This window comes from Triticum urartu, chromosome 7A (assembly GCF_056163025.1).
Source record: "Triticum urartu cultivar PI428250 chromosome 7A, HENAU_Tu73, whole genome shotgun sequence".
NCBI lineage: Eukaryota > Viridiplantae > Streptophyta > Magnoliopsida > Poales > Poaceae > Triticum > Triticum urartu.
Genome location: NC_141879.1, coordinates 746,932,907 through 746,959,866, shown reverse-complemented (window position 1 = coordinate 746,959,866; position 26,960 = coordinate 746,932,907). Strand labels below are relative to the sequence as shown.

Genomic DNA, 26,960 nt, shown 5'->3' with positions numbered 1-26,960 from the left:
CTCACAATCTAGCAAATAAACAGCCGAAGACAGTAGATCTGAATTGCATAATTCATGGATGGATTAATCTGAACAACCTTTCGCTGCCACGCCAGCGACATATGCTTAATTCCCTCCAAGTTCTAATATTTTACACTAAATGAAAGAAAAAGTCTATATCAAACACATGGAAGAAACGGCTTCAAGTGCACTTAATTTTCTGATATTAAAAGTATCAATTATGGTCTACAACAAGTACATAAGAATAAGATCTTGTTGCTTTGTGGTACTACTTCGTGTCACAATATATTTGCTGCTTTAGCTTCTTCTACTTTTTTCTGTGAGCCAAGTTGACAACAATTAGATGGTGAGCACCCTGGTTTGCGGGATCCAGCATGTCCCAAAGGTGATCCCGGGAGCTTGCAGGATAGGCGTTACCGGAGGAGTGTCCCTCCATTGGAGCGGAAGCGGTAGGATCGGATCGAGAAGCAAAGGGGTTAATAATGAAAGAGCCATTCCATCCTGCGTGATACCATGAATGAGGGAGAAACGAGATACAAGCCCACTAACCGTAATTGGCGTTTGATAAAAGTTCGACAATAGAGAGAAGCTTGCAAGAGCCCAAACTCCCAAGATCCAACCTCGTTGGAGGCGGAGAAGGAGCTCACAATCCTTGGATTGGCAAGAGGAGGACGATGCAAAATTCAGGTGTAGGGGAGAAGAAAATGCTTGAATAAGGTATTGCTTTCCCATTTAAAAATAGTAGAAGAAGATAAACCAGCAAGTCTGATATTGTTGTGAGACAAAGGAGTACCCCAAAGAAAAAAAGATCTTATTATTGTGTACTTGTTGTATATATCATAATTGCCAATCTCATATTTTAATATTGTTGATCTCAAAAAATTAAGTGCACTTGACGCCGGCTCTTCATGAGGTTGTATATGCTCTTCTTTCATTTGGTTTAAACTATAAGAACTTGGAGGGAATTAAGCACTTATAAATGGCTGGTGTGGTAGTGAAGGTGTGAAAGATGCCACTGTACGTACCCACCAAGGTCCTTCAAATCCTGTTATACATGAATTATGCCTAAAAGAAGATATAGTGTTTTCGGTGGTTTATTTGCCAGCATGTGATATGAGGCTCACTCTAGAAGTCTATGGAAAAAGACAGCACACCAATTGCAAGAGGAGGACGTCAATCAGTAGTGAGATCTGTTGCCGGGCCTCTATAAATGGCTGTACCCAAAGGTAGCTAAACATCATCCGTATCGGACATGGCTTTCAAGTCTATGGAAAAAGACAGCACACCAATTGCAAGGGGAGGACGTGAATCAGTAGTGAGATCTATCGATCGCCGGGCCTCTATAAATGGCTATACCCAAAGATAGCTAAACATCATCCATATCGGACATGGCTTTCATGCGCTCTTCGTCCTCATCCATGGCTCTGGCTCTGCTGCCGCTACTGGTGGCAGCCGCATTCTTCATCCCCTCCATGGCTTCATCAGCTTCAGGTACCCTCGACCATGGCTTGGATGGTGAGGCACTGCTGATGCTGGGGAGGTTCCATGGGTGGATGGCGGCGCACGGCCGGTCGTACGCCACCGTGGAGGAGAAGCTGCGCCGTTTCGAGGTGTACCGGAGCAACATGGAGTTCATCGAGGCGGCGAACCGGGACAGCCGGATGACCTACAGCCTCGGCGAGACCCCGTTCACCGACCTCACCCACGATGAGTTCATGGCCATGTTCAGCAGCAATTCTGGCAGCAACGAGTCGTCATGGGAGTCGGAGGAGACGACGGTGATCACAACTCGCGCTGGCCCCGTCCACGAGGGCACCGCCGCCGTCGAAGAGCCACCTCGTCGTACCAACCTCAACCTGACGGCGGTGGTGCCTCCGAGCGTGGATTGGAGGGAGAAAGGCGTCGTCACAGCAGCCAAGTATCAAGGGGATTCCTGTTGTAAGTAACATCCATCCAAAATAAATCATGCATGCGATGCGAGTTGTCGTACGTCGTCTACTCCATTATATATATTGATGCAATTAGGTAAGTGAGTGGTCATCTAACGTACGTACGTGTCCGCGCGTGCAGCGTCTTGCTGGGCGTTCACGTCGGTGGCGACGATGGAGAGCGCACATGCGATCAGCACCGGCGGATCGCCACCGGTGCTGTCGGAGCAGCAGCTGGTGGACTGTCGGATTAACGGCTGCGGCAACAGTTGGATGGACAAGGCCTTCGATTGGGTGATCCAGAACGGTGGCATCACCACGGAGGCGGTCTACCCCTACACCGGCAAGGTGGGCACGTGCCAAAGGGCCAAGCCGGTCGCGGTGAGGATCAGAGGCTACAAGAAGGTTACACCGTCTGGCAACGAGACGGTGCTCATGGAGGCCGTGGCGCAGCAGCCCGTCGCCGCATCCTTCGACTACAGTGACCCCTGCTTCCAGCACTACATCCGCGGCGTGTACAACGCCGGTTGCTCCAGGTCCGGCGTCTACACCAAAGGGGCGTGCGGGACAACGCAGAACCACGCGCTGGCCCTCGTCGGGTACGGGACCAAGCCTGACGGGACCAAGTACTGGATCGGTAAGAACTCGTGGACTGACCAGTGGGGTGACAAAGGCTTCGTCTATTTCCTTAGGGACTCGCCGCCGTTGGGCTTGTGCGGCATTGCCAAGTACCCGCTTTACCCTATCATCTGATGACCCAGCCGCCGTGCACCTCCATCATCTGTGTGTGACTCCGTGCATCTCTACTTATATTATATATATGTAATGAATAATTGCACGGTACCTAGCTATTCACTCGTGTACTCCATGTCTATGTTATGCATGTAAAGGTTCGGGTGCTACACATGCATCCTTGCCTATAATATAAAATAAACAATACTGTATATGCTACTCCTTCTTTTTTAAATTATAAATTGTTTTGGTTTTTGTAGATTCATAGCTTTTGCTATGCACCTAGATACATAATACATTATATTTTACTATGTATCTAATAAAAAAGTTAAAAAGACTTGCAATTTGGGGTGGAGGAAGTACCTCCGTTCTGTTTTATTAAAGGAGTAAAATGCACCAGCGGTACATGAACTAGGGAGTGGTCTCTCATCTCCCGAAATGTACATTGGAGTCCCTAAACTTGCTAATTGGCTCATGTGACACTCAAATCTGCATAACCCACCTTAAATTGCGTATGTGGCATGCTGACTAGGATGCTGACGCATGGAGCGGAGGATGGAGAGCAAGAGAGGCAGGAGGGGTAAGGGGGAGGTGATTGCTGGTGACCATGGGGGAGAAGATGAGAGTGGAGTCGAGACAAGCTTTGGTGGTGCTGATAGGGTGAGGTTAGTGTGCCGCAGAGGCAGGGCGAGCTTGCCACGCCGAACGGGGCGAGCTTCGGCAGCTCAAGATTTGGGCGAGCGCGACGGCAGCGATCATTTGAGAGAGAGAGGAAGACAGAAGATAGGTGGACCTGACATGTGGATGCCAACACACAGTCAGCGATTCCACGCATGCCATTTAACATGGGTTATGAAGATTTGGATGTACTAGCAAAACATGCCCGTGCATTGCAACGGAGGGAAAAACATCCCTCATACACACATCCGACAACATAAGCAAACAATATTCTTAAAAATATATTTATTGACACAATTTCAAACAATATGAAAATCAACTTTAAGCCACTGGTTTACATAAAACTCGTATCAACAGTTTAATGTGCATCATTGTATAGGGGTTGGTAGTGCACTGTGCGAAACAGAGAAGATAATTATGTAGGATATGGTAGGAATCAACATCCCCCTATAGTGTCAATAATAGATTATGTGAGAGCATGAAAAAGTCATATCTACTAAATTTGAATAGGGTAGGGAACATATATAATACACATTTCTTAAATCCCTCATATAGAGAAGATATTAATTAAGTTTACATCCTAAAACAATTTAGAAATTATTAACACGCAATATAATACTCCCTTCGTCCCAAAATAAATGACTCAACTTTGTACTAACTTTGTACTAGCTTTAGTACAAAGTTGAGTCATTTATTTTAGGACAGCGTGAGTAATATATTTGAAATCTACACATTTTTGTGAGCGGTTTTCATATATAACATGTTAGATTTGGAGATAGGGTTTGGAAGTTATGATTTTTTTGAAAAATATTTGAATCTGCCAAAATAGAAAGACTAAAAAATAGAGTAGCCAGGCCGGAATTGCGTGCAGCCCATCTGCTGAGTGATGCTTGGGTGAGCAGTTATATACTACGCCCACCAGCATCTCAAGAGAGAAAAGGAGAGAAAAAATAGGCAGGAAGGGGGATAGAACCCGGGCGTCCAGCAAGATACCTAGACGCCCTAACCACTGCACAACATAGCTATGCGTGATACTTGTGAGGCGTTTTCTTAAATGAACCCAAAGTAAACGCTATTTGTGAAGGGAAAAACTGAATCATTTTTTAACTTACGGGTGACATAGTGGGTAATTTATAAGCAACTCCGGGGGCAATTTTTGTGACATACCACGAGAAGCAATAGGTGCTTTATTAGTAGGTATAGATATAGATATAGATTATGTGACACTCGTTACGAAGTTCATGTACCGCCCATGCATTTTACTCTTTATAAGCATTGGCTGGTCCTAAATTAAACTAAACCAACGCCAAATGCTATGGAATGGATGTAGTATCCGATATCCTGTAATTATACTGCATATTTGGCTGCCATCAAAATGCATGGGACAAGTTGTTCGGAAAATCCAAAAGAGTAAAATGGCCTTCTCTAGGATACAATAATACAGAGCTGAGCGAGCACAAAACACACCAGACTGTCCTTACACACGCTTATCAAGGAGGTACACAAAGCCCGATGAGTAGTTTGTATATTAATTGACAACTGTATTAAGTGTTTGCTCCTCCGACGATGGAGATAAAACATGACAAAAATAACATATAATAATAAGGGATTAAAAAAAAACCGCATCAACAGTTTGCTCATCCATTCCTCCCATATGTGTAGACACTGCTATTGTTGCCAACAAAACTATATCTGCATCTTTTTTTTCAGTGACAGGTATAAAAATGCATCAATTTGGGTTTACTCCATACATACACACAATTCTTTCTTCAATTCAATTGGTTCATGTTTAAATGCATCAATTTGGAAATCGACACATACAGGATGTCAGTTCAAATGCATCTTGTAGTGTTGTTTGCTTGTCCCGGTCCAAGAATTTACTCATTGATCGGTGGCCGAGACGGCGAGCGGTGTCATTGTTTCTCAGCTTTGGAGGCGCGGTCATTCTTGGGTGTAGTAGAGGCAAGGCCAGCGCCCAGCAGCAGCAGCAGCAGCACGGTGGCTGGGTCGACCGGGCGGAGGTAGGGCCAGCGCCCGCCAGCAGCAGCACGGCGGTGTGCTGGGTCGGCCATGGAGAGTATGGGGAGCACTACCACGAACAATGCGGTTGCGTTAGCACGGAGCAGCTAGCAGATGGGGCTAGACTAGACCGTGGGAGAGCGGAAGCCGGCGGTAGTATGCAGCAACCAGCAGTCATCGAATTCGTTCGCACGGAAGCATGGGAGATGGAGAGAGGCGGCGCAGATGTGCGTGGGCAGGGGGCTGGGGGAGGGTCACGACCTAGGGCTCAGGCTGTAGCACGCGGCGTGTTACCTTTGAGTTTTTCTCCTATTGGTCGCCGCTATGGATGACCATGCTGGATCCTAACTCTAGCTACTAGCAATGGAGGAACGACGCGTTAGAGACTGAATTTTATGCAGCGCACTGAACTGCTGCTCTTCTCTCTGTTGGCCCAGACCCAACGCCGAGTACTTTCCGACGACGGTGATATGACCGACGACGAACGACGATGAAGCGAAGCAACGCTGGTTGAACTTGGTTCCTGCCCCAAGCGGCCAGACCTTCGAGCAATCAATTAGCAACACTGAGATAAGGCTCGCACGTACACAACCTGCTGAACGATCATTGCTTTGATCGTTACAGCGCTACTAGTAGTAACGTACGCGTAGACGATTCGGCTGATTGCCACAGGAGCGTATCGCTCCTGGTTTGATTTGTATTACTTCACAAATCCAAGGTACCGGTTACAAGGGTGCTGGCTCCAAGTATATATACACGCTAGGATCATCGCAATACTACTCGGTCATGACTTCTAATACTACACGGACATGACTCCTAGTACTACTCGGACACATGCATGTATACGTACGTGTTTATTTCCAACAATCACCCCCCTAAACACGACATCGTAACCTCACAGCTCCGACGCCGATTCTTCTTCGCATCCCAAGAACTTCTCTCGATCCAAAGCCTTAGTTAGGATGTCCGCCAGCTGATCCATGGTGCGACTGTAGTTGACCTCCGTCTTACCTTCTTCCACGCAGTTCTTTATGTAGTGATACATTGTATCAATGTGCTTGCTCCTTTCACGCCGCACTGGATTCTCGCGTGGAAAAGTTGTAGCCTCGCCGTCAACATTGAGCACCACTTGTTTCGGATCTCGATCCATGAGATCATCGTGTAGCCGCCCTAGCCACACACCTTCACACGCCGCAGTGGCAACTACAATATACTCTATTGCATTAACTGCGGGTGCTTTACTCTTCTTGTTTAGTTCAAGACGAGGTTTCGTTGAAGCGTCAATTGGATTGCAATATTTGATGCCACGGCTTTCAAGTATCTTCCTTGTGTATGCCTCCTGGCGTAGTGTGATCCCTTTCGTCTTTTGATGTACCTTTATCGCAGGGTAGTAGCTCAAAAGACCTAGACCATCCATCTTGAAAAGCTCTTTCATTTGTAGCTTGAACTTTGCAATCACCTCTTCATCTGCTCCAGTTATCAACAGGTCGTTGACGTAGATGCCAACTAGTAGACGATCCCTTCCTTCACCTCTCTTGTACATTGCATGCTCTAGTGGGGTTTTCTCAAATCCAAGAGAAATCATTGTCCGATCAAGCTTGACGTTCCACTCTCGAGGTCCTTGCCATAGCCCATACAAGATTTTGCGTAACTTCAGTACCTTGTGCTCCTCTCCCTCTTTGACGAAACCCGGTGGTTGATTAGCATACACATCTCCTTCTATCTCGCCATTCAAAAACGAGGAGTTTACATCCAAGTGATGTACTTTCCATGATTCCTGAGCCGCGAGAGCGATGAGTAATCTCACCGACTCCATCTTTGCAATGGGAACGAACACTACTTCGAAGTCCACACCTTCCTCTTGCATGTATCTTTTGGCTACTAGCCTTGCTTGGTGTTTCACACAATTTCCTTCGACATCTCTCTTGATCTTGAATTCCCACTTGAGCTCTATGTCATTATCATTGTTGGGAAGATCCACAAGCTCCCATGTTTTGTTGTCTTGGATCGAACCCAACTCTTCATCCATAGCATGACGCCAACACTCCTCCATATTTGCAACTTCAAAAAATTTCAATTCCTCGATGTGCAAACTTCGTTCACCTTTACACTTCATCTTCATCGAATTTATTTGAAGCACTTCCTCTGGAGAGAGATCCACCAAGCGTCGTTCTCGTGCTACTGAAGAAGACACACTTATTTTTGAACATGCCAAAGTTTCTATTTCTGGCGATCCAGGTGCTCCAAAATTAGCTGCATGTCCACCAGATGAACCAGCCAGAACAATTGGAGAAGTTTCACGTGCATGCCCTTCTGGTCCTCCAGTCATGTGGCCTACTAAAGGTTGAGCCGGCTGGTTCTGGCTGTTCTGGCCTGTGGCAAGGGCTCCGTGATGGAGAACCTAGTGCTAGGCTTCTCTCGGCCTTTGGGCTCCCACGCCAAGCTCCCTGGCCGCTCATGCAGCCATTAGGTCGGGCGCTGCCCGGTGTGTCCCGCGGCACGCATTCGAACACCTCGGCCACTGCATCCGGCCAAGCGCTACTTGACGCACTGCTGCTGCCGCCATCAGGCGTGCTCGCTTTGGCTGCATGCACTCGTGTACTGCGTGAACCTGGCGCGTCACCACTCGTGCCTTGGTCTCTCGGTACGGCCCGCCTCTTGCGACGTCTGCACTTTTGGCTGCACTACTTGACACCGGGTACGCATCATGTTGATCTGGCCCGAGTGCATCTCGCCGCGGATCGTGGTCATCTGGCGCCACGTCTTCGCCATCTTCTTGCTTGACCACATCGTCACGCAGTGCGTCGTGGACTTCCGACGACACAACTTTGCATGTTTCTACACTGGTAGAAAAAAGGCTTTTAGTCCCGGTTCTGGAACCGGGACTAAAGTGTCGGTACTAATGCCCTGACCCTTTAGTCCCGGTTCAATCCAGAACTGGGACTAAAGGCCCTCCACGTGGCCGGTCCACCTTTAGTCCCGGTTGGTAACACCAACCGGTACTAAAGGAAATTTCCTGATTTTTTTTGAAATTTTTTTTGAAATTTTTTTTTGAAATTTTTTTGAATTTTTTTAACCTCTAATCTCTAATCACCCCTCATCGCTGCTCAATTTAATCTCTAATCACCCCTCATCATTCCAAATCATCTCACTTCCTGAACGGTCACCCATCCTCTCACTACTCCAGTCTGAGCACGCTTAACTTCCGGGTTCTATTCTCCCTCGTTTCCAAGTCTGCACTTGTTGTTTTCCTGACAATAGTAAGATGTCAATCCTATTAATCCTCAGGAATTTAGCTTGAGCATGAAGTCACATATTTCACTGTTTGAGTTTAAAACTATTGTTCTAAAAAACAATAATTTTTTAGTAACACTAATATTTTTGAATAAGTAGTTTGACCATTGTTTGACCACAGTTTGACCATAGTTTGACCAGATTTGACCAAAATTCAAAAAAGGTGAAATAATTATTTAATAACACTAATATTCTTGAATAATTATTTAGTAACACTAATACTTCTTGAATAAGTAGTTTGACCATAGTTTGACCAGATTTACTAAAAATTTAAAAAAACTGAAATTTGAGCATAACTTTTTTTCCTTTTGGAATCTGAGGATTCTAGAAATTTGCAAACAAGTCGTAGGCGGTCTCCATCGGATGTAACTTTTCGAGTAGATGATTTTTCATATAATTTTTTTTTTTCATCCGAGTTCGTATGCAAAAGTTATGCCCATTTTACAAATTCCAGAGAGATTTTGTAAATAAAGTCGAAATTCATATTTGTAATTTTTCCCAACAACTAGACCACATATCACATGTGAAACTTATTTTCTTTTATTTTTTTGACATTTCCATCATTTTCTTTTTTTTTAAACTGAAAAGGCGGTCCAGGGGGGTAGAGTTTGAAAATGGGACCTTTAGTCCGAACCGGGACTAAAGGTCTCATCCCCATTAGTCCTGGTTCGTGCCTCAAACCAGGACTAAAGGTCTAATCTTTAGTCCCGGTTTGTGGCACGAACCGGGACCAATGGTTGTGGGCCAGGAGCGAGGCCCATTGGTCCCGGTTCATCCCACCAACCGGGACCAAAAGGTCTAGATGAACCGGGACTAATGCCTTAGCCGCACGAACCGGGACCAATGCTCACATTAGTCCCGGTTCTAGACTGAACCGGGACTAATGGGCTAAGCCGGCCTGGACCATAGCCCTGTTTTCTACTAGTGCTAGCACGATCACACCATCACGCATTGTGTCGCGGACTTCTGGCGCCACTTCTTCGCCTGCTTCTAATGTGATCACATCATCACGCCTTGCGTCACCGTCTTCTGGCCCCACGACTTCGCCAGGTTCTTCCGATACGGATGTACTCATCGGACTTGTCTCCAGCTGATCGTGATCATCTGGATCCTCTTCGTCCACTAGCTCGCACATCAGCATCATATCCCCATCATCTCCTTGCTGAGCAATAAGCGCCTTTCGCTTCGGTGCTTCTTCGCAGTCAGCCTTGAAGTGACCGAGGAGGCCACAGTTATAACACCTCACTTTCCTGATGTCAAACTTTCTCCTCGGTGGTGGTGCAGCCTCATTATCTGAGTCGTCGTCCGAGTCAGCGAAGTTCTTTCTCGCCGAACGCTGCTTTCCCTTCTTCTTGCTGCTGCTCTTGGACCCGCCTTTCTTTTCAAGGGCGATCCACTGCGCCTTTGTGAGCATCACAAGCTCGTCGTTCCTCCCGTCCCCAAGACTGTACCGCATACGCTCGTCGTGAGCCTTGTATCGTCCGACAAGATCGTCGATGGAGAGAGTCTCGAGATCGACGCACTGCTCGATCGCCGTGACAATTTGCAGGTACCGGGGAGGGGCCGCGCGCAAGAACCGCCGGACAACCGAGGCCTCCGTGCGGTTTTCTCCAAGCGCACGAATCCGATTGACGAGAGTAGCCACCCGTGAAGCGAACGCATCCACAGACTCATTATCGCCCATGACCAGAGTCTCGTAGTTCCTTAGGAGAGTTTGGAGATTGGCTTGCTTGACGCGGGTGTGTCGCTCGAACATGAGCTTCAAAGTATCCCACGCCTCCTTCGCCGTTTCTTTGGCGATTAGGTGTTGGAGGACATCCATCGGCATCACCGAGTAAATCGCCGATGTCGCCTGCCGATCCTTCCGGTGCTCGGCTCCCTCCTTCTTGAACGCGTCACTGCCTGGGTCGACCGCGTCCCATAACTCATTGGCGCGGAGACCACACTCCATGAGGGCCTTCCAGACCCCGAAGTTCTCGCGATCAAATCGTGGGTACGACGAACTCGCCGGAGCAGCAAATACTTTAGCCGCACCGGAGTACTCTGCCAGCTGCTTGTTCTTCTCGTCGTCCGCCATGATCCTCCGTTACTAGAAGATCAACCTTGCTCTGATACCAATTGTTGGCCCAGACCCGACGCCGAGTACTTTCCGACGATGGTGATATGACCGACGACGAACGACGATGAAGCGAAGCAACGCTGGTTGAACTTGGTTCCTGCCCCAAGCGGCCAGACCTTCGAGCAATCAATTAGCAACACTGAGATAAGGCTCGCACGTACACAACCTGCTGAACGATCTTTGCTTTGATCGTTACAGCGCTACTAGTAGTAACGTACGCGTAGACGATTCGGCTGATTGCCACAGGAGCGTATCGCTCCTGGTTTGATTTGTATTACTTCACAAATCCAAGGTACCGGTTACAAGGGTGCTGGCTCCAAGTATATATACACGCTAGGATCATCGCAATACTACTCGGTCATGACTTCTAATACTACACGGACATGACTCCTAGTACTACTCGGACACATGCATGTATACGTACGTGTTTATTTCCAACACACACACACTCTCTCTCTCTCTTCACTTGCTTAACAGGATCGTGCCATCCCACGATCGTGAGCATGCACTCACCGAAAGCTTCGGCCTCGGGATCGCACATACCGCATCCTCAGGCACTGTCTAACTGAAAATGGGAAAGCTGGTAACTAAAGAAACGAAAACAACGCTGCGGCTGCAGCTCTAACTAACCTGACAAAATAACAGCTCTGTTGATTCTATCACGCTTGATTGTTTGCTAACAATCTCCCCCCAAGCTATTCATGAGAGAGAGCTAAAGTTCAATCATACCAATGCGTGCACCAAGCTCCTGAAATCGCGTCACCCAAGTGAATTTGTGAAGATGTCTGTAAGTTGATCACTGGTGGCGACACGCTCGACCTTGATCTTACCCTCTTCGACACACCTTCGAATAAATAAATGTGCTTGATGCGGTCATGGAAGACGGGGTTCCTGCACAGCTGGATAGCAGACTTGTTGTTGATGAAGATGATGGTGATGCCGGCGTCCCCCATCAGCAGGTCACTAGTGAGCCTGCTCAACCAGATGGCATGACATGCTGCGGTTGTCGCAGCCACATACTCAACCTCGCATGAAGACAGGGCGACGATCTTCTATTTCTGCGATTTCCAGGTGATCAGCGCTTCTCCTAGGAAAAAGAGATTGCCCGATGTGCTTTTGCGGTCATCAACGTCGCCGGCCATGTCCGAGTCGCTGTACCGAAGAGCTTGCCTTTGCCACCCTTGACATACCTGTAGCCGTACTTGCGGGTGCCTGCAATGTAGCCCAGCAGGTGCTTGACGGCGGCGAGAGGTGGGCAGTGTTCGGCACCTCCATGAACCGGCTGGCATACCCTACTGCAAAGTTTATGTCCGATCGTTTGTGGGTGAGATAGTTGAGCCCGCCGATGATGCTGTGGTAGTCGGTGGCGTCCACCGACGGCTCGGGCCCCTAGCTCCTTGCTTAACACTAGTAGAAAAAGGGTCAAATGTGAAGCACATTAGTGCCGGTTTGAATTTCAGCCGGCACTAATGTGTCCATTAGTGCCGGTTCTAACGGCTAGGCGGGCGGACATCATTAGTACCGGTACATGGGTAACCTTTAGTACCGGTTCATGCCACGAACCGGTACTAATGAGGCTGTGCCAGGCTGTGGTCAGGTTGGGGCCCCACGAAGACCTTTAGTACCGGTTCATGGCATGAACCGGTACTAGAGTTTCTTAGTAAGCTGATTTTTAGTCCCACCTCGCCAAGAGAGAGACAATATGAGCGGTTTATAAGCCGTGAGTGCAGAGACGATGAAGGAGAGGCGCAATGCTCACCTGCACGTTGCTTAGCTTCAAGCCTTTCGGAATAGCATAGATTGCACGGAGCTATGTGCAGTGTAGCCTACACTATTACGAAAGGCTTGAAGCTAATTAACCAGCATTGCACCTCTTTTTTATTTTTAATAACTTATCTGAACTCCGGACTTTTTTTGTTCAGTATGCAGCATTCAAAGCGACTTCATCAATTTCCAACATGTTCTGACATCATTTGCTGTTTTCAGTCATTTACCGATTTGTTTAGAGAGCTAAATGACTGTGAAATTGAAAATCACTATAAAATGAACTCTGAAAATGTTGAAACTTGACATGGTATCATCATTTCACCCGCATAGCATGTGCGAAAGAGTAGAGAGGGTCACGGCAAAAACTGGACGCACTTCGTGTACAAGCTGGACAATGTTTTTCGAAGTATCATGGTTTCAGACAAGAACTCATCTGTTACACGGGCACTTCAATATATTTTAAACTTATTTGAACTCCAGAATTTTTTTGCGTTCAGTATGCAGCATTCAAAGCGACGTCATTAATTTCCAACACGTTCTGACATCATTTGCTGTTTTTTAGTCATTTGCCGATTTGTTTAGAGAGCTAAATGACCGTGAAATTGAAAATCACTACAAAATGAACTATGAAAATGTTGAAACTTGCCATGGTATCGTCATTTCACCCGCATAGCATGTGCGAAAGAGTAGAGAGGGTTACGGGCAAAAACTGGACGCACTTCGTGTACAAACTGGACAATGTCTTTCGGAGTATCAGAGTTTCGGACGAGAACTCATCTGTTACACGGGCACTTAATTTTTTTAAAACTTATTTGAAATCCCGACTTCTTTTGCGTTTAGTACGCAGCATTCAAAGCGGCGTCATCAATTTCCAACACATTCTGACATCATTTACTGTTTTTCAGTCATTTACCGAATTGTTTAGAGAGCTAAATGACCATGAAATTAAAAATCACTACAAAATGAACTATGAAAATATTGAAACTTGCCATGGTATCATCATTTCACTCGTATAGCATGTGCGAAAAAGTAGAGAGGGTCACAACAAAAACTGGACGCACTTCGTGTACAAACTGGACAATGTCTTTCGGAGTATCAGGGTTTCGGACGAGAACTCATCTGTTACACGGGCACTTCAATGTTTTTTAAACTTATTTGAAATCCTGACTTCTTTTATGTTCAGTATGCAGCATTCAAAGCGACGTCATCAATTTCTAACACGTTCTGACATCATTTGCTGTTTTTCAGTCATTTACCGAATTGTTTAGAGAGCTAATTGACCGTGAAATTGAAAATCACTACGAAATGAACTCTGAAAATGTTGAAACTTGCCATGGTATCATCATTTCATCCGCATAGCATGTGCGAAAGAGTAGAGAGGGTCAGGGCAAAAACTGGACGCACTTCGTGTACAAACTAGACAATGTCTTTCGGAGTATCAGGGTTTCGGACAAGAACTCATCTGTTAAACGGCCACTTCAATGTTGTTTATACTTATTTGAAATTCCGACTTCTTTTGCGTTCAGTACGCTGTTGGGGAACGTTGCAGAAAACAAAAAAATTTCCTACGTTTCACCAAGATCAATCTATGGAGTCAACTAGGAACGAGAGGAGAGTGCATGTACATACCCTTGTAGATCGCGAGCGGAAGCATTCAAGAGAACGGGCATGATGGAGTCGTACTCGCCGTGATCCAAATCACCGATGACCAAGTGCCGAACGGACGGCACCTCCACGTTCAACACACGTACGGAGCGGATGACGTCTCCTCCTTCTTGATCCAGCAAGGGGAAGGAGAGGTTGATGAAGATCCAGCAGCACGACGGCGTGGTGGTGGATGCAGCAATGATCGCAGCAGGGCTTCGCCGAGCTTCTGCGAGAGGGAGAGGTGTAGCAGGGGAGAGGGAGGCGCCAAGACTTGAGGTGCGGCTTCCCTCCCTCCCCCCTTTATACAGGCCCCCCTGGGGGGGGGGGGGCGGGGCGCCGGCCCTGGAGATGGGATCTCCCAAGGGGGCGGCAGCCAAGGGGGGTGGAGTGCCCCCCAAGGCAAGTGGAGGCGCCCCCCACCCTAGGGTTTCCAACCCTAGGCGCAGGGGGCCCAAGGGGGGGGGGCGCACCAGGCCACTATGGGCTGGTTCCCCTCCCCACTTCAGCCCATGGGGCCCTCCGGGATGGGTGGCCCCACCCGGTGGACCCCCGGGACCCATCCGGTGGTCCCGGTACAATACCGGTGACCCCGAATCTTTCCCGATGACCGAAACTACACTTCCTATATATAATTCTTCACCTCCGGACCATTCCGGAACTCCTCGTGACGTCCAGGATCTCATCCGGGACTCCGAACAACGTTTGGATTACTGCATACTCATATCTCTACAACCCTAGCGTCACCGAACCTTAAGTGTGTAGACCCTATGGGTTCAGGAGACACGTAGACATGACCGAGACGGCTCTCCAGCCAATAACCAACAGCGGGATCTGGATACCCATGTTGGCTCCCACATTCTCCTCGATGATCTCATCGGATGAACCACGATGTCGAGGATTCAAGCAACCCCGTATACAATTCCCTTTGTCAATCGGTATGTTACTTGCCTGAGACTCGATCGTCGGTATCCCAATACCTTGTTCAGTCTCATTACCAGCAAGTCACTTTACTCGTACCATAATGCATGATCCCGTGATCAACCACTTGATCACATTGAGCTCATTATGATGATGCATTACCGAGTGGGCCCAGAGATACCTCTCCGTCATACGGAGTGACAAATCCCAGTCTCGATTCATGCCAACCCAACATACACTTTCGAAAACACCTGTAATGTACCTTTATAGTCACCCAGTTACGTTGTGACGTTTGGTACACCCAAAGCACTCCTACGGTATCCGAGAGTTGCACAATCTCATGGTCTAAGGAAATGATACTTGACATTCAGAAAAGCTACAGCAAACGAACTACACGATCTTTGAGCTAAGCTTAGGATTGGGTCTTGTCCATCACATCATTCTCCGAATGATGTGATCCCGTTATCAATGACATCCCCATGTCCATAGCCAGGAAACCATGACTATCTGTTGATCAACGAGCTAGTCAACTAGATGCTCACTACGGACACATTGTGGTCTATGTATTCACACATGTATTCAAATATATTTGTGTGTTTCAAATAGTGTTAATGTATGTATCTCATGTAAAAATATTCATGAATTTGCCCCGTACATGTATGCATAATGAGAGTGTTGATCATTTATTCTTGAAATGTTCCATGGCAAAAATGATGTAGAATATTATTCAATATGCTTTTGATATAAAATAAGTACCTAACAGTACCCAGGATTTGTTTGGTGTTTGGTTGAAACAGTTTGGGAAAATAGAAAAATCTCTAGTGGCTGTAGGGATTTCATCAGTTTTCAGGACTATTTGGAAAATTAGAAGCAATGTGGTTTTTGATAAGTAAAAGATATGTAATCCTTGTATATCTGTTAACATGATGATAAAAATGTTACATGATTGGCTCGTGATGCAGATAAACCCAAGAAGTCAAAGAATAATGGCGGAGGGCATAAGAAGAGTTGAGCAGATTGCGGGGACATCTTCCGAGGTTAGAACAACTTAATGTTGATTTTTCTTTTCTCTTTCTCTTTTCTACAATACAGGCTTTCCATAAGGTGGTCCGCAGCTGGGCCTAAAAGAAATTCATGATTGCATGGTAGGTAGAGCTGTATGATCTGGCGGCATTCACTTTCTGTGCTCCTTTGTCCATTGGAAAATAATGTTGGTAGGTTTTGTCATAAGGTCAGCATAGCTAAATAGTATGGAGAATGTCGTAGTGCAAATCTGTTCTTCCAGGGCCCATCTCATTCTTTTGAAAAGAACTAGTTTGAGAGATCGAGAATATCAAATGGATCATGCTTGCTGCATATTATATTTTTAGAACTTTTATGACTGAAGGAAGGAGGACTGACTACTTTAATCATATGGAGAGGGTTCCTGACAGTCTCGAGGCCTTAGCTTGGGTTGCGCTCTTTGGAAAAGATTGTGGATAGTGAAATTGCTTCATTGGCTTCGATTTTGAGTCTCGTCAAAGTTATATAAGTTTGTCCCCTGATTTCCTTTTATTTTCCTCTGTAAGGCATGAGTTTCTCAACAACACATGTTGAAGAAAGTTGGCACATGTTAACCATTTGTAGACCATGAAATAGCTTTTACTTTTCTTCAGGGTATATATCCTTGTCCTTGGTATCTGGTTATCTGCTGGTTGGGACTGGGTTTATTTGTATGGCTGCGGGAGAAGCCGGGAAGGTGGGGCTGAGCAGAAGGAGGACAGATCTATGGTGGTGATCTATTGTGGGGTGGGAGAAGGATCTGCGTGGGGAGAGTGGTATCTCGCATCTCTCTCGTAGTTTACGCTCGATTGATCAAGTATTGTCTTGTACAGGTATCATGAAATTAGACAAGTAGAAAATGACTATTTATCTTCCCTTGGCTCAATTAATTTGTAGCATTTTCTCTGTCTTTTATGATTGCCACCGACAACTTCGTTTGCATCAAATTTAGCATCAGTTTTCAAGTATTTTAGTCTCCCATTTTTTGGTGTATTGGTGTGAAACCCTCCCAAAGTTTTCAAGTATTTTAGTCTCCCATTTTTTGCAATATAGAAAGTCTCATGTTACATTTCTTCTGCAATCTTATTTATAGCCAGGATTGTAGTACATGTTCGGTTTAGTGCTCCTGGCAGCAATATTTAGTTGTTCGTATCTGCGGACCACAGTGCATGCATGGTTGGCGACCACCGCCTGGTGTGCGGTGTCAGGGCCGTCTCCAGGAATTCGAGGCCCAGTACGAAACACAAAATGGGGGCCCTAAAATTTGGGTGCATAGTTGTTACTTCATGTATGATTTGTCTGTTTTATTAACCAAAAATATAATATAGTGGCTTCAAGCACTACATGACTTGTAGTTTTACAAAGACAATAAAACAAAAGAAGACCAATCCTTAAATTTGAAATGATTGTCTATATTGAAAATCTTGGATGCGTGACAACATGAGCAAACAACAAATCCATGGATGAACCTACGTGTATGTACAGAAAAGATGATAACAATAATTATTATATGTATTAAAAAAAGAATGAGAACAGAGGGGAGCCTCCCCTCTGTCTTATTCTTATAAGAATAATAATACTTATTATTATAAGAATTCAATATAGTGTTTACAAGATGAACAGATGTGTAAAAATTATAATTATTCAATATATTGTTTGCCAACATAAATATGTAAAATATAAATATTCAACAGGAAAATGTAACATAAATTAGATAGGATTTTCCAAAATAAATTTGATAGGGTATTGGCTTAGGTACACCTAATTGATGAAGTAGTGGAATTAGTCAGTGTTATAGACTAGCTCTCCGCCAACGGCTGCTTCTGGTTGGCGCCTCTAGCCGTGAATGAGAAAAGACGTCTACACGCGAAACAACAGCTCTTGTTTTTCAGAAAAAATCCAAAAAAAGAGAGAGAAAGCAAAAACAGATCTCACGGGATTTGTAATTTTTTTTCCTTTTCGATTGAGGGGCTCACGGGGGTGTGCTTCGAGCGATCAAACCAGACAAATTCCAGCGACCAGCCCCAGAAGCCCAAAACTGGAAGCTGCAGCGCGACTAGGCCTACAAGGCCGAAATGAAAAGGCCCAAAATTGAGACTATACAGCAATGTGTGCCCAGAACTGGGGCCCCCTGGAATTTGGGGGCCCTGTGCGGTCGCACAGCCCGCACAGGCCCGTGGACGGCCCTGTGCGGTGTGCCCGCACACGCCGTGCCTCTGCCCTGAGCCCGGCTGCGGCTTCCTCGGCCCATAGTTTACGATTTCGAAGTGGCAAAAATTTCACTCACACTCGAAATGTAAGAAATTTCTGAAATTTTGAAATTTCAAAAATTGTTTCGGACAAATCACCGAAATTTTTGTTTGAATTCGAATTTTTAAAAATTTAAATATCTAGACAAAGTAAGGTGTAGTACAATGTTAACTGAAGTGCGTATGTAACCTGATGGTTCGCCCGTTGGTCAACAAACAGTTGGTCGTGGTTCAAATCTCGGCTAGGACGTAATTTTGCCAAAAATATATATTCGGTCCAAAATTAATGATAAGTTGGTGCATCATGAATCGAACTCTGGACCTAGTGATCGGAAGAAAACTGCCCTACCACTACCGGAAACCATGTTTATTCAAACTGATCCATGTTCCGTTTTACATGAAAATTGAAACCAACCAAACTTTCTTGAACGAAAGGCAAAAAATTCACCCCCCCCGCTCAAAATTGTCAAAATTTCTACGAAATTTTAAACTATGCCTCGGCCACCTTGCCGAGCGCCACCAGTCTCCCTTGACTGACATCGCCTACGAACGGGTCCATGCTGGAGCTGGAGGTCCAGATGCAGCCGGCACAACGGGGGCGGCTGTTCTTGTTGGCGGCGAGCAAGCACGGCATCATGGTGGTACAGGTGTAAGGTGTGGGTGGACGCGGACACCGACCACATAGACGTCCTGATGCTGGACGCCAAAGGTGAGGAGCTGCATCGTCCCGGGCATGGAGGCGGCCATGGACGTGGGCGGCAGGTACCTGCCAGTGTCGGCTGACGTGCCGCCGCAGGAATGAGGGGATCATCCTCCGTCTCCACATCAACAAGTAGGTCAAGGCGAGGAGGCCCGTTCCTGGGGTTGATGATTAGCTGGCCAGCTCGGGTTCTTTAGCTAATCTACTACTCCCTCTATGAAGTAATATAAGAGCTCCTATATTAGTTTAGGGAGGGAGTATATAGTATATATCTACCATGGCTGACATTGGTGATTTGGTAATGAACTAGCAGTGATCAAAGGTTGGGCTTTTGATTGATTCTTTCAATTGCAATGGTTGCCCATGTATCGCGTGCCAATGTGGTTGATCCCTAGCTACTTGGCACCTTGTACGGTCTTTATTTTTTTGAGAAAACTTTCAATCTATTCATCTTCAATAACGACAATACAACGAACACCATAAATACTAAAAATTACATCTAGGTCTGTAGACCACCTAACGACGACTAATAGCACTGATGCGAGCCGAAGGCGCGCCGCCGTCATCGCCCCTCCTTTGCCGGAGTCGAACCCAACTTGTTATAGTAGACAGTCAGGAAGTCATCGTGCTAAGGCCCTATAGGACCAACGCACCAGAACAGCAACCACCGCCGATAAACAATAATGTAGACTGAAAGGATCCAACCCTATGACACATGAATATAGACGATCAAAAACCAAATCCGAGCAATCCACCGAGGAAAGATCCGCAGGAGACACACCTCCATACGCCCACCAATAATGTTAGACGCACCACTAGAACGAGGGCTATGTCGGGAGACATTTATTCCATCTTCAGGGAGCTGTCGCCGTCTTGCCTTCCTGAACAGGACACAAAACCTAATAAATCTTAAAAAAACGACTAACAACGGAGCCCTCCCTCCAGCCCTTGCCAAGATCCAGCGCATCCCTATGGCCTTAGGGCCACTGGAGACGAGGCAGACCTGCGGCGGAGCCGGCAAGAGACACAAACCCTAGCATTTTTTAGAAGGGGCGGTGGCTGCGTGGCACCTTGTATGGTCTTGTTTGTTTGTGTGTGTGTGTGTGAAAACTGAATTTGTAGCAGCTAGCTAGCTAGCAGAAAGTCACACGTACGGATTTTACCCTTGACATGCACCTACGTTGCACCAGTAATTTGAGTTTGATTTGATAAAATAACACTACATAGTACAGCTAGCCAGGAAAGTGAAAGGGGCGCGTCTACCTGTCACGCCCCAATCACGAGTTAATGCAATCGTTGTCGACTTGACTCACAACTCTCACGTTTATATGGTGGAGGTCATGGTCGGCACACGAGTGATGAGGCAACACGACAATGGCAGCACTGTCGGCTGTTTGGATATATGGTAGCTAGGGCTGGGGGCTCCATGGTCCATGCATGCATTCATGGGTAGCGAGGGAGTGGACGGCAGCGGGTAGCGGCTCTTACCAGAAAAGATCGAGACGCGAGGAGAGCTGGGTGGGTGCCAGCGAGATATATACTGAGTTTAATTAGACAGAAAGAACAAGTGCATATGTAGTAGTAGAAGGAACAAGATGAGCTATCCACTATTGGATGGAGATCTAATGGTCCGAAAAAATTGGGTATGGGGAGGAAAAAAAATGTTCAGGTGTGGTATATAGACATGTCTTTCACAATACTTACCGTTTTACCATTCAAAGGCCCCATATACTTAATAAATGCACTTTTAAGAGTACACGAATTTTGTCTTACAAAGAGTACCCTTTTAGCTCATAGTGAATCTCATCTAATTAATTAAAGCAACACTCACACCAGTAATTAAAAGTATATAGAGAAAGGTTCTCTAACCTAGTGGTTAGAGCACTTGACTGGCATCAAGCAAACCTCACTGACTGTTGGCCTCTTGTTTTTTTTTTCAATAAAGAGTGGATTTTATTGGTTCAAAATGGAGCATCAAGAGGATACACTCATAGGAAACACACACCCAGCCTTTGCATAACTAGGATGCACACATTCAATACCAACACACACACACACACACAAACATGCCAACAAATAGCAAAGTCATATACGACCAAAGCTATGTATGGGCGAGGAGAAAGAAAGAAAGCGATCAGATCCACGATCGATAAACTATAACAATGATCATATTTGCACCAACCATCTCATGACACCACATGAATGAGGAAGTTCTTCAACAGCAACGCCTTCAGAAAGGGAGCAATGCTCAAGCGCCGCCATCATCAGATCCAACCACCTAAGGCCAGAATCTATGTTTTCACGCTGAAGAACCACTATAAGCATATCCGAACAATGCCTTCAACAAGGTAACGACGTAAAAATATCATCATTGCTAGGTATTACCAACTCGGGTCAGACCTAGGCTTTCACCCCGGAGCTCAATCCCGGGTGCTCAAGTAGCACCACCATCAACGTTAGCCATGTGTTGTCGCCACCACTTTTTCTCGTCGCCGCCGCTGCACAACCTCCCCTTAATTTGCATAAGCCGTTGTCCATAGTTTGTGTTTCATCGCCAAAGCCAACCACCTAGTCTAGAGAGAGAAACCCTCACAAGAACCTTCGATGGTCCCTTCAATTCAAAGCGAGGTCACCGACGCGCTAAACAGACGACCCACCAGAACCGCCGCCTCCTTCCGATGTGCAACCGTGGTGATCGCCTTCAACGCGTCAGCCTGCCGCCACCCACCATGCGTGAGGGCCTCACCCAGCGAACACAAACAGCGACGAGGAGAGGATGCATGGTGGAGAGGGCGCTGAGGGCGTCGGCGTGCAGGCGTCGCTCGAGTCGCCAAGAGCAACATATGGCCGAACCGATTTCTTCGGGTGTCACGCAGTGCAAGAGGACGGCCAAGATCCTACTAGCCTGATGCACTGAAGTGCAAATTAAGCTAGCCTTCGGGTAGCGCTCGCATTCATTCAGGACGTGGATGTGTACTAGACCGGAACAACCAGCAGCAGCAACAGCTTCACGTCCAGCCCGCTTGCCCAGATCCAGTCACCGCCGTCCCTGCGCACTCCGCCATGCATCGCGGATCTGGAGCTGGCCTCTTGGTTTGCTGTCTTTTTTCCCCTACAATGAGCTTTGTCTCACAATCTAGCAAATAAACAGCCGAAGACAGTAGATCTGAATTGCATAATTCATGGATGGATTAATCTGAACAACCTTTCGCTGCCACGCCAGCGACATATGCTTAATTCCCTCCAAGTTCTAATATTTTACACTAAATGAAAGAAAAAGTCTATATCAAACACATGGAAGAAACGGCTTCAAGTGCACTTAATTTTCTGATATTAAAAGTATCAATTATGGTCTACAACAAGTACATAAGAATAAGATCTTGTTGCTTTGTGGTACTACTTCGTGTCACAATATATTTGCTGCTTTAGCTTCTTCTACTTTTTTCTGTGAGCCAAGTTGACAACAATTAGATGGTGAGCACCCTGGTTTGCGGGATCCAGCATGTCCCAAAGGTGATCCCGGGAGCTTGCAGGATAGGCGTTACCGGAGGAGTGTCCCTCCATTGGAGCGGAAGCGGTAGGATCGGATCGAGAAGCAAAGGGGTTAATAATGAAAGAGCCATTCCATCCTGCGTGATACCATGAATGAGGGAGAAACGAGATACACGCCCACTAACCGTAATTGGCGTTTGATAAAAGTTCGACAATAGAGAGAAGCTTGCAAGAGCCCAAACTCCCAAGATCCAACCTCGTTGGAGGCGGAGAAGGAGCTCACAATCCTTGGATTGGCAAGAGGAGGACGATGCAAAATTCAGGTGTAGGGGAGAAGAAAATGCTTGAATAAGGTATTGCTTTCCCATTTAAAAATAGTAGAAGAAGATAAACCAGCAAGTCTGATATTGTTGTGAGACAAAGGAGTACCCCAAAGAAAAAAAGATCTTATTATTGTGTACTTGTTGTATATATCATAATTGCCAATCTCATATTTTAATATTGTTGATCTCAAAAAATTAAGTGCACTTGTGCACTTATAAATGGCTGGTGTGGTAGTGAAGGTGTGAAAGATGCCACTGTACGTACCCACCAAGGTCCTTCAAATCCTGTTATACATGAATTATGCCTAAAAGAAGATATAGTGTTTTCGGTGGTTTATTTGCCAGCATGTGATATGAGGCTCACTCTAGAAGTCTATGGAAAAAGACAGCACACCAATTGCAAGAGGAGGACGTCAATCAGTAGTGAGATCTGTTGCCGGGCCTCTATAAATGGCTGTACCCAAAGGTAGCTAAACATCATCCGTATCGGACATGGCTTTCAAGTCTATGGAAAAAGACAGCACACCAATTGCAAGGGGAGGACGTGAATCAGTAGTGAGATCTATCGATCGCCGGGCCTCTATAAATGGCTATACCCAAAGATAGCTAAACATCATCCATATCGGACATGGCTTTCATGCGCTCTTCGTCCTCATCCATGGCTCTGGCTCTGCTGCCGCTACTGGTGGCAGCCGCATTCTTCATCCCCTCCATGGCTTCATCAGCTTCAGGTACCCTCGACCATGGCTTGGATGGTGAGGCACTGCTGATGCTGGGGAGGTTCCATGGGTGGATGGCGGCGCACGGCCGGTCGTACGCCACCGTGGAGGAGAAGCTGCGCCGTTTCGAGGTGTACCGGAGCAACATGGAGTTCATCGAGGCGGCGAACCGGGACAGCCGGATGACCTACAGCCTCGGCGAGACCCCGTTCACCGACCTCACCCACGATGAGTTCATGGCCATGTTCAGCAGCAATTCTGGCAGCAACGAGTCGTCATGGGAGTCGGAGGAGACGACGGTGATCACAACTCGCGCTGGCCCCGTCCACGAGGGCACCGCCGCCGTCGAAGAGCCACCTCGTCGTACCAACCTCAACCTGACGGCGGTGGTGCCTCCGAGCGTGGATTGGAGGGAGAAAGGCGTCGTCACAGCAGCCAAGTATCAAGGGGATTCCTGTTGTAAGTAACATCCATCCAAAATAAATCATGCATGCGATGCGAGTTGTCGTACGTCGTCTACTCCATTATATATATTGATGCAATTAGGTAAGTGAGTGGTCATCTAACGTACGTACGTGTCCGCGCGTGCAGCGTCTTGCTGGGCGTTCACGTCGGTGGCGACGATGGAGAGCGCACATGCGATCAGCACCGGCGGATCGCCACCGGTGCTGTCGGAGCAGCAGCTGGTGGACTGTCGGATTAACGGCTGCGGCAACAGTTGGATGGACAAGGCCTTCGATTGGGTGATCCAGAACGGTGGCATCACCACGGAGGCGGTCTACCCCTACACCGGCAAGGTGGGCACGTGCCAAAGGGCCAAGCCGGTCGCGGTGAGGATCAGAGGCTACAAGAAGGTTACACCGTCTGGCAACGAGACGGTGCTCATGGAGGCCGTGGCGCAGCAGCCCGTCGCCGCATCCTTCGACTACAGTGACCCCTGCTTCCAGCACTACATCCGCGGCGTGTACAACGCCGGTCGCTCCAGGTCCGGCGTCTACACCAAAGGGGCGTGCGGGACAACGCAGAACCACGCGCTGGCCCTCGTCGGGTACGGGACCAAGCCTGACGGGACCAAGTACTGGATCGGTAAGAACTCGTGGACTGACCAGTGGGGTGACAAAGGCTTCGTCTATTTCCTTAGGGACTCGCCGCCGTTGGGCTTGTGCGGCATTGCCAAGTACCCGCTTTACCCTATCATCTGATGACCCAGCCGCCGTGCACCTCCATCATCTGTGTGTGACTCCGTGCATCTCTACTTATATTATATATATGTAATGAATAATTGCACGGTACCTAGCTATTCACTCGTGTACTCCATGTCTATGTTATGCATGTAAAGGTTCGGGTGCTACACATGCATCCTTGCCTATAATATAAAATAAACAATACTGTATATGCTACTCCTTCTTTTTTAAATTATAAATTGTTTTGGTTTTTGTAGATTCATAGCTTTTGCTATGCACCTAGATACATAATACATTATATTTTACTATGTATCTAATAAAAAAGTTAAAAAGACTTGCAATTTGGGGTGGAGGAAGTACCTCCGTTCTGTTTTATTAAAGGAGTAAAATGCACCAGCGGTACATGAACTAGGGAGTGGTCTCTCATCTCCCGAAATGTACATTGGAGTCCCTAAACTTGCTAATTGGCTCATGTGACACTCAAATCTGCATAACCCACCTTAAATTGCGTATGTGGCATGCTGACTAGGATGCTGACGCATGGAGCGGAGGATGGAGAGCAAGAGAGGCAGGAGGGGTAAGGGGGAGGTGATTGCTGGTGACCATGGGGGAGAAGATGAGAGTGGAGTCGAGACAAGCTTTGGTGGTGCTGATAGGGTGAGGTTAGTGTGCCGCAGAGGCAGGGCGAGCTTGCCACGCCGAACGGGGCGAGCTTCGGCAGCTCAAGATTTGGGCGAGCGCGACGGCAGCGATCATTTGAGAGAGAGAGGAAGACAGAAGATAGGTGGACCTGACATGTGGATGCCAACACACAGTCAGCGATTCCACGCATGCCATTTAACATGGGTTATGAAGATTTGGATGTACTAGCAAAACATGCCCGTGCATTGCAACGGAGGGAAAAACATCCCTCATACACACATCCGACAACATAAGCAAACAATATTCTTAAAAATATATTTATTGACACAATTTCAAACAATATGAAAATCAACTTTAAGCCACTGGTTTACATAAAACTCGTATCAACAGTTTAATGTGCATCATTGTATAGGGGTTGGTAGTGCACTGTGCGAAACAGAGAAGATAATTATGTAGGATATGGTAGGAATCAACATCCCCCTATAGTGTCAATAATAGATTATGTGAGAGCATGAAAAAGTCATATCTACTAAATTTGAATAGGGTAGGGAACATATATAATACACATTTCTTAAATCCCTCATATAGAGAAGATATTAATTAAGTTTACATCCTAAAACAATTTAGAAATTATTAACACGCAATATAATACTCCCTTCGTCCCAAAATAAATGACTCAACTTTGTACTAACTTTGTACTAGCTTTAGTACAAAGTTGAGTCATTTATTTTAGGACAGCGTGAGTAATATATTTGAAATCTACACATTTTTGTGAGCGGTTTTCATATATAACATGTTAGATTTGGAGATAGGGTTTGGAAGTTATGATTTTTTTGAAAAATATTTGAATCTGCCAAAATAGAAAGACTAAAAAATAGAGTAGCCAGGCCGGAATTGCGTGCAGCCCATCTGCTGAGTGATGCTTGGGTGAGCAGTTATATACTACGCCCACCAGCATCTCAAGAGAGAAAAGGAGAGAAAAAATAGGCAGGAAGGGGGATAGAACCCGGGCGTCCAGCAAGATACCTAGACGCCCTAACCACTGCACAACATAGCTATGCGTGATACTTGTGAGGCGTTTTCTTAAATGAACCCAAAGTAAACGCTATTTGTGAAGGGAAAAACTGAATCATTTTTTAACTTACGGGTGACATAGTGGGTAATTTATAAGCAACTCCGGGGGCAATTTTTGTGACATACCACGAGAAGCAATAGGTGCTTTATTAGTAGGTATAGATATAGATATAGATTATGTGACACTCGTTACGAAGTTCATGTACCGCCCATGCATTTTACTCTTTATAAGCATTGGCTGGTCCTAAATTAAACTAAACCAACGCCAAATGCTATGGAATGGATGTAGTATCCGATATCCTGTAATTATACTGCATATTTGGCTGCCATCAAAATGCATGGGACAAGTTGTTCGGAAAATCCAAAAGAGTAAAATGGCCTTCTCTAGGATACAATAATACAGAGCTGAGCGAGCACAAAACACACCAGACTGT

The 26,960-nt window shown here is 46.4% G+C and overlaps 2 protein-coding genes across 2 annotated transcripts; both read left to right on the top strand.

Moving 5' to 3' along the window:
* Positions 1-1,354: 1,354 nt before the first annotated feature.
* Positions 1,355-2,879, top strand: LOC125521462 (ervatamin-B). Its single transcript, XM_048686511.1, has 2 exons — positions 1,355-1,938; positions 2,071-2,879. Exons 1-2 carry the CDS (start codon positions 1,389-1,391, stop codon positions 2,679-2,681), a joined length of 1,161 nt encoding a protein of 386 aa, XP_048542468.1. The 5' UTR covers positions 1,355-1,388; the 3' UTR covers positions 2,682-2,879.
* Positions 2,880-23,501: 20,622 nt separating this feature from the next.
* Positions 23,502-25,026, top strand: LOC147962724 (ervatamin-B-like). Its single transcript, XM_087535576.1, has 2 exons — positions 23,502-24,085; positions 24,218-25,026. Exons 1-2 carry the CDS (start codon positions 23,536-23,538, stop codon positions 24,826-24,828), a joined length of 1,161 nt encoding a protein of 386 aa, XP_087391702.1. The 5' UTR covers positions 23,502-23,535; the 3' UTR covers positions 24,829-25,026.
* The last annotated feature ends 1,934 nt before the right edge of the window (positions 25,027-26,960 follow it).

Excerpts from the sequence above, each read along its gene's own strand:
- LOC125521462 (XM_048686511.1), top strand. The coding sequence starts at position 1,389 with ATGGCTTTCATGCGCTCTTCGTCCTCATCCATGGCTCTGGCTCTGCTG. Across the intron at positions 1,939-2,070 it reads GTATCAAGGGGATTCCTGTT|CGTCTTGCTGGGCGTTCACG; the intron begins GTAAGTAACATC and ends CCGCGCGTGCAG.
- LOC147962724 (XM_087535576.1), top strand. The coding sequence starts at position 23,536 with ATGGCTTTCATGCGCTCTTCGTCCTCATCCATGGCTCTGGCTCTGCTG. Across the intron at positions 24,086-24,217 it reads GTATCAAGGGGATTCCTGTT|CGTCTTGCTGGGCGTTCACG; the intron begins GTAAGTAACATC and ends CCGCGCGTGCAG.